Below are 15,650 nucleotides of genomic sequence, written 5' to 3' on the forward strand. Positions count from 1 at the left end.
AATTCTTTGGTCAAGATTTAATTTATTTACTTTGTTTCCAGTAGCTTTGCATTTGTACTCCAAACTTGCAGACCTTGACCCAGAGAGGAATGCTGCCCGACTGATAAAGGAGAAGGGAATTAGAAGTACAGAATGATCAAATGATCACACATGTAAAACCACCCTTCAATTAATTCAGTCAAGGAAGTTTCTTTCTCAGTTAAGTGCTTTCAGCTAGAACAGAGAATATTGATACAACCATGTATTACCTTTTTCCTTTAAGCCTACTGAACTGAATGTCACACCCTGGGAAGAGTTTGTTTCTCAGGAAGGAGACTAGTGGAAATAATGGTTTCAAAGGTTTGCCTGTGTGCAGAGCTGTTGTAGTTAAATGGAGGCCATAGCAGGGATGATAAGCTCACCTGGCACCTGAGCATAAGAACATTCATTATCACAGACCACAGCATTCAACATCTGTCAGATGCTAAACAAGAAGGCTCGCTCCACAGAACTACCTTGGTACCAAGCCACAAAATCACCCAACTGAAAGTTTAATTTTTAAAATAGTTTTAATTAATAAATGTAGTGATTCTTTCAAAAAATTAACACAAACCAAGATTAGTTTTATAGTGCAAGACTGAGCTCATTTGCATACAAAACTATTAATCTCAGCATTTTGATAGCTGAGCTAGTATCCTAATTTTCTACAGTGATTCACTTCAACATAACCAGTGTGCTAGCAATGACTTCAGTACGGTAATGAAAATATTAAACACAAAAATTATCTTCTATTTAAATCAAAAGTAATCAAAGACCAAACTTATAAGTAGGGTTAAACATTGTAAACCAAAATATTACTACATTTGTGTTTTCATCACAATCATTTGGGGTGGCGGGTGAGGAGATAGATACAAATATAATTACAGAGCAAGTTCTAATAATCAGAATTCAATTGGTAGCTAGCTGAGAGTATGAAAGAGGTTTTATTTCAATAATACCATATGAAATACTTTAACAGACTTTCTAGAAACCAAACTCTGTTAGCTTTTCTTCAGAAACATCTCTTGTAGTTCTTAGATATTACTAAAATCAGTTCAATTAAGTTAGTTAAAATACTTAGCGTAAAAGCTAGAATGTTCAGCTTCAGAGTTGAGTTTTTAAAATCCCTTGCTGTAACTTTCAGCTTTAGTTTAGCAAAAACAATAGCTGCAAGCATTCCCTCTAACTTTTGTACAGGCCCCATTTTACAATATGTGGAATTTCTCATATACATCCTCTTGCAGGGTTGAAAAAGAGAACAGCTATAGATTCTCCTCACTTGTAGCCATGCAGATTGAAAGGTATGCCAGTCACCACCTCACATCCTTGTAAAGAAGAAAAATAGGGATCTCTCAAAGTGCCCACAAGCTTGAGTGGAGCAGGGAACTGTACTGTTCTAGTGGCAATTAAGCTAGAATAATCCTCCCTCAGAGTGTCAGTTTAACTGTATATAGCCTATTCCGTTAAATCACTCCTGTTAAAGTGACCTACATTAGCTTGACCAGGGTATAAAACTATTTTACTGTTTTGCAGAACTAGGCTAGGGAGGTAGCAGGTGATAATCTTTAATCTGGCTCAGCTACAACTAGAATAGCATGACTTCAATTTCTAACATACCAGCTATTCCCTTCACTTGTGGCATCTCACCTTCTGCTCTGTGCAGAGCTAGTAAACTAGCAAAATTTAGTCTTATTCTTTCTGAGAGGGACTATGCATGTCTGCTGCAGAACAAAAATCACAGAATTACACGCAAAGAATTAACTGGAGAAAAGGATTACTTCTCAGAGTCTTTAACTGCATCACTCCTAAAGTGTTCAGGAATGACAGGGATCGAGGTGCAACATAGATGTCTATGATATGAACAAAGCTGGCACAATAGGCATTAAAAGAAGTTGAATCCTTTATTAAAAGGACTTTGTACCTGAAATGTAATACTCATTCCCCTCTCTATCTTCCTCAGTATGTTTTGACAGTTTGCCTTTGACTGAGAAACACATTCTGCTTACCTTATTTATGTTATAGTGTGAATTCCAGTTACTACATAAACAAGGCCAGAAGCACATCACAAATACAAAGGTATTTTCAAAAACTGTTAATTCCACTTTTTCTTAAATACTCCTGAGAAGGTAGTTTCTATTGTCAAAGTAATAGAGATGCCCTATTAAGGGCAAATTTTAAAAATCTGTTTATTAAAATAGTTTCCACTTACAGCTGTGACCTGATATACCCGAGCCTGAGATCTTACTAGGGCTAGAACATTGATACTGTGTTTTGGTATTACCTACAGAAATATAATCAAATGCAAGACAGCATATCTTTACTGTACACAAGTGAACACTATTTGCTAATTCACAATGATCACGGCAAGGTAAGTTTTTCACATGTATTAAATATTCACATTACAACCAAAGAAATATGACTGATACCACATACCTGAGATACATTATACCAGTGGTAGCAGCTAGAACTGATTTTTTTTTTTTTTAATCCCTACAGACCTAAGCATGATTTCTACAGCTGCAAGAAACCTTGATGTAGGCAAGGTGTGTAGGCAACATATCTAACTTTGCAAAATTAGGCTTCAGCATGCTTAAGATAACAGAAAGTGCCATACAGGTGCAAAGGTATAGCAATGGGCTCCTCTATTTCTTACATGAGTTGTTCATTAATCTGTAATATTGTATAATGCAAAAATGCTCTGATGAGCTTTTTCAATAGTTCTTCCATTAAAACAATTTTGTAATTATATGAATCAATACATTTCTAACCAGATGTGATATAGATTGCATTGGTACCTATAAAACCTGAAATTACTGCTCTCTTGACTTAGCTACTGAAAGTAGTCATAAATAGAAAGTGGAACAAATTAAGTGTGACCTTCTCACTTAAAATTTAAAAGTATGTACAGGTTTGGGGGTTTTCTTGTTGTTTTTTTGGTTTTTTTTTTAATTCCAGGAAACAGTAATTACATTACACCTTCTGTTACTCCACTTAAAATTACTTTCACATATCAAATGTGGCTCAGCATCTTGGTGTAAATCAGGTCTTTTAAATTCCCTTTACAGACATACCTACTTCTTATGAACTGTTGAGGAAAAAGCTATATACTGCGAAAAGTGGTCATGTCCTTTGGCTCACTGCTTGGCACACACCAATCATCTGCTTCATGGTTTGCTTTATAATGTTTCCAGGCTGCTTTGTTATATACAGGGAGTCTTTCAATTGAATCTGTTGATAAGGCCTGTAAGTAGAGAAGACACTAGCTGACGATTCTTTTTAATTGAAGTTATAGTAACAGAACAAGGAGTTCCATTAGCAGATAGATAAGAGTTGCTGACAAATTTAAAATGGTCAAGTGTTACATCATACCTTTATGTAAATAACTGCATCTGTACCATAGCCTTCTAAGGAATACAGTTTCAGGTCTCCTTGGAAGTACTGTGCATACAGACGTGATATGGGTAAGCCATAACCAAATCCAGCCTGATCCAGGAGAAAAAGTGTATTTTCATTAATTGCATCAATCAGTGGTGGTTTCTGTTTTAACTTAATAGGTAAACAGACAAACTAAGCGTAATGTTTGACAGTAAGAGGAGTTCAAATGTTAACTATTATGCCCCCCAGAAACTATTATACACCCCAGAAACAGAAGAATGCATGGATGATTGTGATTGAGAAAACTGTTTTATTCCTTTGTCAGACAGGGCTGCTAGATAACGCTTCTTGTATCATGGTAGCTTTTTCAAGATGACATGACACCATTAGAGAAAAACGTACTGAGTCTGTCTTATGCCTCATGGAGCTGCTAATCTTAAGAACACTAAGTACTCAAGTCAGATACATTTCATCATCAGTATATATAAAAAAGGTCCAAGAAGCAATGTCTATGTATTTGTAGCTTATACTAAAATTCTATCAAGCCCTGTCTGCAGTAGCAGGACATAGCCTTGAAGTGTTAAGTATAATTTTTTTTATCTACTAAATTTTAGAGGTAATCTCTCAATGAACATACACAACACTTCTCTGTAAAGATCTAGTGTTTAATGAGTTGCACAGTCATCTAGATGCAGAACACTATATACACTTAAAAAACACATTTTGAATGATGCCACGTGAGAGAATAAATTCAGGAAAGCTGTTCAGAGCTTCTTACTGAGAGCTAAGGCTTTACTTCTTGTGCATCTATTAAGTTCACATGAGACCAAAGTAGATTCTTCATATGCCCTGTTGCATCTGCGTATCTTCATCCTTGCTGGGGGATGGTACAACTGACTACACAGTACAAATGAAACTACGGACTTGATCTGAAATCATTGCTATAATTATTTTTCCTTTCATTCAGTGGCCACAAGAAGAATTCAGAGTCCTGTCCTTACTGCAGTACATGCAGCATAGCTAAGTGTTCTGCTTGAGGCAGCTGATTTTATATTTGGTAGAGAAAAAGAGAATCTTGAAGAAGTTTAAATAATTTTTAGTATTTTAGGATTTTATGCAATTTTCCAGTTATTGTCAGAAAAATATTTGAATTAAGCTGTAACATTCAAATGGTGATACTCATTGTATCTATAAAATCAGTACTTCATAGCTTTGGCTAAATGGTTTCTTTTCTGACAATTAAACATATCCAAGATGACAAGGTATAAAAGATTTGCATACCAAAGGTGTAGCTCGTGACGTCTCAACACGTGGACGTGGTGCTGTTGAATACATGTAGTTGAATAGTCTGTCAATTTTCCTCATAGGAACACCTCCACCACGATCACGCATCTGGAACAAGAAGGAACATGTAGCATTATGTCCCTGAATACGTTTTTATAAAAGACAGCTTCTCTCAAACAATGATCCAGAAAAAGTTCAGGTAAAACATAAAGTTGTCCCTATTAAATTATGGGTTTTCTTAAATTCTCATCTCTCAGCTACAGCAATGACCAGAGATTAATCCTTCCCTTTCATCCCTTATCCAAACCATTTAAATAAAATATTACCATAAGAAGCATTCATAATCTCTTGGAAGCAAGAAAATTCTACTTAAATTCCGCATTGCTTTTATCTTGTTCATAACTCAATTTTGTCTGAAGTCAGTATCTATACCTTTTAGCAAATACCAGGTTCTATGTATTTTTATCTTTATTCCTCAGGAATACTGCCAGTTAAATGCAATCTATTAAAACCTGTTACGGAAGCAGTAAGTCAGAAGAGTTGTTTTACTACCGTTTAGTTAGACCTATGAAAAAGCCAGTGCTTGCAGTTGGTCTTTGAAATCCAACATGGATGTTGTATGGAAAAAGAAGAAATTACTCTGCAAACCGTACTTCAGGGAGGTTTGATTTGCATGGAATATACAATGTTTATTTCCCTTTTTTCAGTTGTTTCACACCTGTGTAGCTCTGTTATTGTCACGTACAAAATGCTGATATTACAATTGTATAAAGATGCTACTTCATTTTTAGTCATGGTTGCTTATAAGCTAGGCAAGACATGAGCATGACAAAAGCATAGAATTCTACTGCAGAGCCTTCAGTGTGACTGTGCAACCTCTTCATGAATTTCCTGCTGATGCAGTATGTGAAATTCCATGGTCTTGTTACTTATATACTACATCATCACATACAATCTATTGTTGGAACCAGATCACCAGCTAAAGTTAGTAATATGCTGCCTATGAGAGGGGAAAAAAACCTAATCAAAATAACCTTCAAAATAATAAAACAAAGTGGGTACCTTCACAGTTAAATCCTCATTTCCCAACGTGATGTGTACATGAATTGGAGGATAAATGCATCGATCAGCATTATGTTCCATGGTGGCTCTCATTGCATTCTGCAATTTTCAAGCACAACTTAAATCCTGTTTTTACCACTTCGTATATTATCTTAAAACATCCATTTAGGAAAGTTATTTTTAATCACGTATTTCAGAATCAGGACAAATGTATATGGTTTTAGAATAGGTTTTTTTAATATTTCTCATTTATTCAGTAACAATATTTCTATAGTTTATTAGAATACACAGACTTCAAATATTTAATTTTTTTAGAACAAACATCTGAATATTTGAATGTACAGTTTTATTTGTAGAATTCTTTATAATGCATAGTAAATGCAATATGACACAAAGATCAAGAAAAGTCTAGGACTGAACTGCCTGAGGAAAGCTCTATAGGACCTGTTACACATTAACCAGATTTGAAGATGTCGTAAAAATTGTCCCAAAATTCTCACTTGCTTTATTAATTAATGTCTTTATACATTTTAAGATTTTTTGACAAAGCTGTCTACTCAGGAGGTGTCTGATGTATTCAGCGGCTTGGCAAAAGAGATAATACATCTTCCAAAACTGTTCATTTTCTATGCAGTTACTGTTTGTCTAAATAGTACAATTTAGGTATCTTCCTGCACTCAAATAGCAAGAGGTTTGCACTTGCAAAAACACACTGCTGTCTAGAATTGGTTCAAAAAGTCAAAAAAATACAATCTCACTAAACAAAGATGTATAAAAGAATTGTGTAACGGTAAGTGCACAGACCTTGAAAAGTTCGAAAACCATGTGATAGAGATGTGATGGCACATACACCACTTGCATGGGCTGTCCTGGTGATTTAGCTGGAGAAAAAAAGAGTCTAAATAATTAAATAGCAAACTAGGTATCTTTTATTCATTCCCACAGTAATTCACAATGTATATTTGTATTGTTGAGAGAATTTACAAGAGAAGGATAATTTGAACAGCAATCTTTTGAAAAGTTGTATGTTAATCAAAAGTCATACTCAAGATTTTCAAATGTGCTTGCTGCTTTAGAAATTAAGCTTAAAACCCACTATGGCATCACTGATTAGGGCATATAATAGTTGCTTTCTAATACCTCTGAGGAGGTTACCATGAAGATAGAGTCAGGCTCTTCAGGTGGTGGGAGAACAGGAAACAGTGAGTGTAAGATGAAATAACAGAGGTTCAGACTGGATATAAACTTTTTCACCATGACAGTTACGCATTGAAACAGGTTGCCCAGAGATGTTATGTAGTCATCATCCTTGGAGGATTTGTAAGACCAAACTGGATAAAGGCCTGAGCAACCTAGTCTGACCTCACAGCTGTCCCTGCTTCGAGCAGGAGGTCAGGCTAGAAACCTGAGGTCCCTCCCAACCTGAATTATCTTATGATCCTATAATGCACCAAATAGTAATGACAGCACAGCCTATTCTTGGATTCATTTAGACATTAGCTGATTTCTAACAAGAAACCTTAACAAAAATTATATAGACAATTCTGTCTATAAAACTGGCATACTTTTCAAACTTTTTTAAAATAATAAATTCTAGAAAATATACCACGGGAACACGTTCATTATATCAAAAATTAAGGAAATGTTGCTCAGAAAATTCTGCTGGCTTTTAAGGTTCTTTCAGTTCAACAAATTAATAATTTCTCACCAGACTGTGTTAGTGACCAGTGCTTTATGAATATAAATGTTGAAGACTAGTGATGTCAAAAGATCTAGAACAAACTATGTACCCAGCAAAAATAAAAGGCGGGGGGGGAATCACACTTTGAAATGTGTCAGGTTCCTGTCCTCAAGTTAATCGCTTCCCTCTATGCCTCCACCCCCAGATCCCATGCCTAAGATTTAAATAATGGTCTCCACTCAGCTGTGGGCAAGGAATGTGCACTGGCCCTGGATCAGGTTTAAGTCACCTTCACAATTCATTGAGCAAAAGGTCACTCGTTTTATAAAAACGAAACTATTTGTTCTGGCTTCTGGAGCACATACACCATTAAATGACCCCTCGGTATAGACAATAAGCTAGCACGACTGACAGTTTCCTACAAATGTTTTTAGTATCATGCTCCAAAGATGGAGAGAGGTAAACTCTTTAACCTAGATACAGAACGACAGGTTTTGTACAGTAGGAAGAAAAGATCTGGAATGTATAGTCAAGGTCACACTTTCTTTGCCTTTAGCTTCATAGGCCAAGTTACTGTGGTTGCACTCTGGCTTTTGCAATTACTTGTAGAAGCAATTTTGATTCCTTGTTTTTGTAGATCTGTCCGAACCTGGCGTTTAGTGTCCTGAAAAGTACTCTAGTGAGTAGTGTCAGAAAGGCTCTTTAGCATTCAGCAGGACTATGAGGACAATAGCTGACCTCTGAGTTCGTAGCAACACAACTGTAAACTGTTTTTTCAAGTCACAGCCAATGGGTTCAAATAATTTTTACCATGACTTGAGTGACTCTATCTAATTACAACTACAAGAACATGATAGCTGAATAAGCAAGAGAAATTAGAATGGAATGTTTAGTGTAAATCTTCAAAGTGTCACAAGAAATGCAGAGAGGGTGAGATGCAATAGACAGTGTAGGGTGAAGACATGCAAGAAACCTTAGGGAGGGAAGGAGGCTGCAAAAATCTGTTATATCAACAGCTGAAGTGTCAAAAACTTTTCTACTGATTTCAATTTTCTAATGAAAGGGAGGAGTAGGGAAAGCCACCTGCCAGATTTAACAAAGAACAGAAACACCCAGCTATTTATGACAATAGATATAGAGAACACATCATTAACTATATGAAAAGTGGAAGGAGAACATTTCACCACCAGCTACTTCAGAAGAAGCCATCGCTACATTCAAGAGAGTGCCTCATCCCATATTCACTTACCGTTCAACTCTTCAAGGATGAGTTCTGGAGAGCTCATGTAATATAAATCACAAAGTGTCTTGGCACTTTCATAGCCATCTATAATAAAAACACAGAAAAGTACATTTCCCCCTCCACTTTTTTTTCTCTCCTTTACAGTTTGCCAAAAAGAAAAACAAAAATGGAAAACACTGTGCACTGTCAGGGAGATTTTGTATTTTCTCACAAAAACTGGGTTTATAGGAAAAAGTGACAAAACTGTATTACACTTTAAATGAAACTTCTGCTCCAGGTAGGAAAGAACTAAACAGTATATGAATATCAAGATGCGTATTGGCTCTCAGTATAGACATTGATGTAAGTAAGTTTTCAGGATTCTTGTTCTTATCTGCTGAATTTACCTCTAATAACTTCAACAACATTGCAGCTAGGATCAATGCTTCCAATGTGTTTTGGATGAGCTGGATTAATTTTCCCACCAAACAGTAAAGCTGCCAAAAAAGAAAATATTATTTAATACCCAATATAATTTTATAATTTTAATTTGTCTTCAGTTTTGCTAAACAGAAATTTATAGGCAATCTATAACTCCAATCTTCACCATATTTGAAAGCCTACTATTAATAAATATTTTAAGAATTGTATTAAGAATGAGTTTATAAACAGCAAGGCAAATAGTGTACTCCTAAGAAGCATTTAAGTACATATTAAGCACTTAAAAATGAAAGGAAAATATACTGACATAGTACAGGTATCATTTCCCCTCCTTTCAACAATGGCACTTACAGTGTTGATTAAGGAGCATTCTAATTGAAATGCGACTCATGTAGAAACGGTCTAAAAAATACTGCACGTTCTGTGAGGTCACGGGATCAATGCCAAAGCTTTCCTTGTACTCTACTACTCCTTGAGCCATTGTAGGAATTACATCATTGTGTCGATTCCGGATTTTTATCACAGTATCTGTAAAACTAAAATTAATACATTGTTAGTATTTCACCTTCAAGTGAATTTAATACTGTGGCAAACAGTATCTGCCTACAAAAATGAAGACCATTATGTACAGAAATATCACAGGTCTGCCTACGGCAATAAGAAGACAGGTCAGTCTTTACAGCGTATTTCAAGCAACTAGCATTGAAACAATCAGTACTGAACCATTATTGATTATTTACAAAATTATTATTTATTATCTTGATTACTGCCAAGAAAAAGAGAAAACTGTGCCAACCATTTTCATGCAGATCATCCCATGCCTGTCAAATGGCAGTTATAGTCAGCCAACGATGACCAAACCTACTCTACAGGTGCAAAATTCCATACATCAGTTCCAACATTACAAGTAAAGAATTGGTAAACATTTTGTCAAGTTTAACATATTCATAGCTTCTTCAGTGTAACAAAAAAAGCCCTGACCAGAATGATATGGCATAAAAGTGCTTTGTTTCATGTTTTAATGTACCCTCCTTTTAGGGACAGGGGGTGACATTACTGCAATTCTTATGTAAAGACTGGAAATAGCTGAAACTTTTCTTAAGCTATCATTTTCTTGCCATTATGTCCTTCTACATAATGTTAACATAATATTAACATATGTGACAGCAAATCCTTACCTATGAATAGCCCCTGAATCTTCTGAGCTTTTGTCTTTAAAGTCAAGGATCTCCTGAAGACTTTGGACATACCTTTAAATGAAAGAAACATGACAAAGACCAATTCTAATATGCCTCCCCAGATCCCTTTGGTTAGCAATTTATGGTCTTCCAAGGTTGCTTGTTTCCAAATCATTGTATTCGATATATCCCATTGACCTATCCCCTGTGAATTTTGCTAGATCTTTTTGAATCTATTCATGATGTTTTCTTCCAAAATTTCCAGAGCAATGAATTCCACAATTTAATTAGAATGCATAAAAGATCTTCCTTGTGTTTTAAACACAGTAGGTGATCACTTATTTGCAGCCCCAGTGAGTTCCTGTTATTAGAAAATCTTCCCAGCTTGTTCATGATTTAAGTATTTCTGCCATCTCTTTCCTTAGATGTGTATTTTCCAAGCTGAAGAATTCTATTTGGTTTCTCCTCACGTAGAAATTGTTCCAACCCTCTGATTATCCCTCTTGGTCTCTTCTGTTCAGGATGGAGTGACTAAAACTGCATGCAATTCAGAGGAATAATGGGCTAACACAGTGGTACAATTATATTCCTCCCCATTTGTTATGCAGTTCCTAACACTATTTGCCTTCTCACCCATCAACTGACATATTCAGAAAAATATCCCCAGCAGCATCAAAATTTCTTTTTCCATTGTAAGCAAGCAAGCATACAGGGAGAAGAGGTTCCTCTCTGTGCTCTACTTTGCATTTGTCCAAGTGGAATTCATTTCCCATTTGATCAATGTCATTTAGTATCATGAGAATTTAAGCATTCGTGTTTCATTAAGAGCCTTCATTGATAGCTCTTTTTATATTCAGTCCTCTAATCAATCCCACTTATTCACTGGCAGATTTTCTGTTCTCTTAACTTTAAAAGCCTTTCCAGATAGCCATGTGCCTTGAGCAGTTGCCAAGCAATCTCTTTGTTTTGCTTTCATCTTACAAAAGTTTATGCTTATGTGTAAGTTCCTTACTTGAAAGCAAATTTTACTTTTCAAAGGATGTCTTTTTTATTTTAATAGCCTCGTATTCTTTCTGTTTTACATATTTTGGCTTTGGGAGCTTCCTATTGCTCTTTCTTCGTATTTTCTACACCTTCCTTTACTCTCAATCTGCAATAACCTGTCTTTTAAATGGTTTCTACTATCTTTTGCAAGCATTTTGTGCATTAGCCGGCTTCTGTTGGTTTCTTCAACTAGCTGCTTCATTTTAGGTAAGTCAGTCCCCTATTAAACATTGTTCTGGTGGATTTTTGTTTTTACTGCATTCTCATACACAACTATCTGCAATACTTAATGATTTTTAATTCCCTTGTTGGTTCTCTAATTGATCCTAAAGTTTTTTTCCCAAGTCTGTACATTTAGTTTCTGATGTGTGTCACATTGGGATATTTACTCAGTCTAAATAAGTGATGTTCATGTAACGAGCACATGAAATGTTCTTTCTATAGAACAGAATGAGTTTCTCCAACTTGTGTATATGCAGAAGGTCACCCTTAAAGGTCTGAAATGATGCTGTTCTTACCAGCTCTGCACCAGCTGAACTGAAGGTGTTTTTAGGAGGTTGTCTGGAAGCAGGCTTATTTCCTTCATTATGTTTGCCAATCTCACAGGCAACTCTTGTCGCAGAAACATAAATGAAGTCTTTTCACAGGCATTTTCAGATCCTAAGACCAAAATAAATATATGACAACATCAGAATAAAGTCAGTACTTATGGTAGAGAACTACACAAACTCTTACTTTCTTGCATAAGGGGTCTGTGGTTTGGTTTTAAAGTTGACTAGGCCAGTCTGGTAAGCCAGTGTTTCTTTCATGGCAGCGGCCCATTTATATTTCAAAATGTAAACTCACTGAAACCTACCAGCCCTGCTGTGGTAATGAGAATCTTCAATATATAGAGTAACTAGTGCAATAGTTGCAGACCCATACTATTCAACTTTAAATATCGCTACTATCCATGTAAATTGTTCATTTTATTTGCAGCAAACATCATTGACTGTAACTAGCACTGATCAAACAGTATGTCATTCTGAGCATGTCAGAGAGGCAAATGAAACCAGCACAGGAAACTATTTATGGGAAGGATGCTTGAGAAAGTATCATGGTCCCATACACACTGCTTGATCACTGATCTTACTGAATTACCATAACTCATATTGGAACACTTCCAGTAAATTAATTCTGTAATATTTATCTCATTTTCAGCTAGATCTGTTGTAGTTTAAATTCACTGTCTTACAGGAAGAGAAGACAGATGAATGAATTCACATGAATACTGAGAGAAATAAAAGTAGGACAGCTACTGTGCTTAGTCATTACAATAGTAGTTCTCCCATACATTTACTTTTTAACTTTTTTACATTTTTAAAAGCTAGAAGCTAAATTACTGCACCTGTTGATAACTGACCTGTCCTTTTATAAGGACAGGTGCCATCTGTGTGGGTGGCAATTAAATGTGATTATTAAGATCAAGACCTAAATTTACTCCCACAACACTTGTTTTACTAGGTGAGAGAGGACGGTGTGGAGTGGGGAAGAGGCTAAGAAATGCTGTACTTTATTCTCAGCCAGACTTCTTTCTAGACTTCAAGAGTCTCATGTAAATAGCATCTGAACTTACTAACCTGTTCATCTGCTGCAGTGAAGTACATACCTCAGGCTTCACAACAGGTAACTTGATGAGGTACCTGTACCTTTCACAACAGGTAACTCCTAAAAATTAACTCTGGTGTTTCTGCTCAGTTTGCTCCTTCCATGTGGCAAGGCGGAGTTGGGGAAGAAGATTAAAGGAAGGGACATGGAAAAAGAAGAAGCTGGGAGTGTCTTAAACAGGAAAAATCTTCACCAAATGGAAATGTAGTAGTTTAGTTTAATGCATCCAGACTCAGATACGTCATAAACTACACTGATGAGAGAATGTCAGTTAACTTAATAAAAAAGTGAATAGCTTACAAGAAATTCCTCCCCAGTGACACTTACCAGTATTATGCGTTGTCTACATATGACCTCTGCCCAGAAACCTTTCATTCTTCTCCCTAGTCAGATTGCATTTCAGGCATGACTGTTACTGGCCTTTCCCTTTTCTCAGGTAAAATTCCATGAACAAGTCAGATTCAAGGTATTAGAATGTAAAGATAATCTTCAAATGCCTCATATACTCAGCAAATGACATTCCACAAATTAGTTTTGTATCTGGAGGCCGTATCTTTGCAATCCTGGGTCAAATACGGAAGACAGCTTAGGGTAAGCAAGACTTCAGTGAATGGGCAAATGACTTTGTTTCCCTGTGCAACTATGGTCTATCTAGGCAAAGAATGGATAAGACTCCTAAAGAAAATACTATGTGCTTGTAACCCAAGATATGACTGATGTATATGATCCAGACCTAAATTTGCTTGTGGAATATTCCATTTGCTAGATCAAAACCTGGAGGAACTAGAAGCAGACTTTTTTTCTTTTTTTTTTAAAGTTAGCATTACCAGATTTTATGATTTCTTCTCTGACTGCTCTCACTCTAGCAAAAGGAGCCAAAAAAATCCCCAATGAAAACACCATCAGATTATAATGGCTACAGAACCTTACAGACAAATACTGTCTCGGTGTTGCACTCTACTCCTTTTTTGCCTTTGTTATTTTTACTATCTATTATTAAATCCTTAAGCAAAAGAGAGGAAAAAAAAATTTAAAAAAAGTTTTCAAGATTATCTTTACCTTATGTTCAGGTACTAACAGCAAAAAAGTAGCCTAACTTTCGACATGAGGAAACACTGTGCCTTGAAAATAAACAGTGATTTTAAGGTAAGCATTATTTTATCGGTATTTTAGTGGTAAAATAATACAGGTCAAAGCAAACTCTGAATTGCAAGATTCTTTGCTTAGAAGTATGGTAGCAACAGAATATATGGTGGGGTTCCTGTACAAATCTGGAGTTTTAAATATTGGATACATTTTATTGCAATGTATGAAACATTGAATAGATGGATGAAGTGACAATGGACAGTTAAGACAAAGTTTTCTTTGTAAGTCTTCCTACTTATACAAAGTCTGGGGTTCTAGGATTAGTTCTCAGTTATGTTTTACTTACAAAAATGTAAAAACCAATACAACTATTAACTAACTAGTTAAATGTTTATATACAACATTTATGTAAACATTTATGCACATGAGAGCACCTTGGGTACAGAAACAGAATGTATTATAGTATGGCTCCATCCGCAGGCTTTGAAAAGGTTTCTCGGTGTGACTTACAAGACCTTTCTCTGTGTAGCCTTTGCTTTGAAGCAGAACAGAACAATTCTTGTGATCCCTTTTGTTTCCAAGCAGTCAGTCAAACCTGGGAGCATTACAAGTGGTTTTAGTGCGGAGTGTAAGACCGAGTATCCTGTTACCGATTTACTCATTTTCAAGGCTAGATTCCCAGTCCTCTAGGATGGCTCTCGGTGTTTGCGTCCTGCTCCTTCTCTCACACATCTTCTAGAACAACAACATTTGGGTAAGCTGTTTTTGTAGGGCACAGACATGTGACTGAGAAGTGACGATTGTTTCAGCTCCTCGGCGCCAGCTGAGGTTAAACGTTTCTTGTGTTTGGTATACCTTAAAAGGTTGCTTGCTGCTAGCTTGCAAAAGGCTTAACAAAGCTCACCTTTCTGAGTCACTGCTCTAACAGTACCGATTGTGATAACTGTCCCCACACTCTCCCCAACCCTGCAGGTTTTGCAGAAAAAAACAAACTACTTTTGTGATGCCAAAAACTGGAGTTTTCAGCTGAATTTCAACCTTGCCACAGTTCCAGTCTCCGGGGAAGGAGCCAACTGGGCTCCCTTCTCCCGGAAGGAAGCAGAGCCTTTTTCTTCCAAAAAGGACAGCATTAAGAAGTGATAAGCAACAGCAGGGGAAAGCGGCAGCGCTAACACGGGGTGGGGGAGGGGCGGGGAGGGGAGGGGAAGCTCGTGGCGGCGCCGCAGCCGCCCCGCCCCCCGCCCCGCTCCCTCACAGGCACCTGCAGGCAGCGAGGCGGGGGCGGCGGGCCGGAGGGCAGCCCGGCGGGGACTCACCGAAGTCCAGGAACTGCTTCATGGAGAGCGGCGAGGGGGAGAAGCGCGAGTAGAAGTCCACCTGCTGCGGGATGCTGCCCGGGGAGGCGCCGCGCAGCAGGGCGCGCAGCAGCCTCATGGCGCGGCTCTCGTCCCCCCTCAGCTCGGCCCGGCCGCCATTTCCCGCCACGCCAGCTCCCGCGGCCCCTGCCCAAGCCGCGGCCTCCTCCACCGCGCGGCCGGGAGGAGGTGCCCGAAGGGGTGGGTGTCTCTTCCCGGCCCAGCCCCACGCAGCGGCGACGGGGCGGAGGAGAGGG

At 37.4% G+C, this 15,650-nt stretch overlaps 1 protein-coding gene across 2 annotated transcripts; it reads right to left on the minus strand.

The window, feature by feature from the left end:
• Window positions 1-529: 529 nt before the first annotated feature.
• On the minus strand, window positions 530-15,528 carry PDK1 (pyruvate dehydrogenase kinase 1). 2 transcript variants are annotated; one of them, XM_050899745.1, is made up of 11 exons: window positions 15,355-15,528; window positions 11,824-11,965; window positions 10,262-10,333; window positions 9,435-9,619; window positions 9,050-9,139; window positions 8,670-8,747; window positions 6,544-6,620; window positions 5,740-5,838; window positions 4,675-4,785; window positions 3,388-3,501; window positions 530-3,259 (listed from the first exon to the last, which is right to left on the minus strand). In XM_050899745.1, the coding sequence occupies exons 1-11, from the start codon at window positions 15,470-15,472 to the stop codon at window positions 3,119-3,121; spliced, it is 1,227 nt and encodes a 408-aa protein (XP_050755702.1). In that variant the 5' UTR covers window positions 15,473-15,528; the 3' UTR covers window positions 530-3,118. The 2 variants fall into 2 exon arrangements, with proteins under 2 accessions (XP_050755702.1, XP_050755703.1); XM_050899746.1 differs by lacking the exon at window positions 15,355-15,528 and adding an exon at window positions 13,280-13,754.
• Window positions 15,529-15,650: the final 122 nt, after the last annotated feature.

This window comes from Gymnogyps californianus, chromosome 7, assembly GCF_018139145.2.
Source record: "Gymnogyps californianus isolate 813 chromosome 7, ASM1813914v2, whole genome shotgun sequence".
Classification (NCBI taxonomy): Eukaryota; Metazoa; Chordata; class Aves; order Accipitriformes; family Cathartidae; genus Gymnogyps; species Gymnogyps californianus.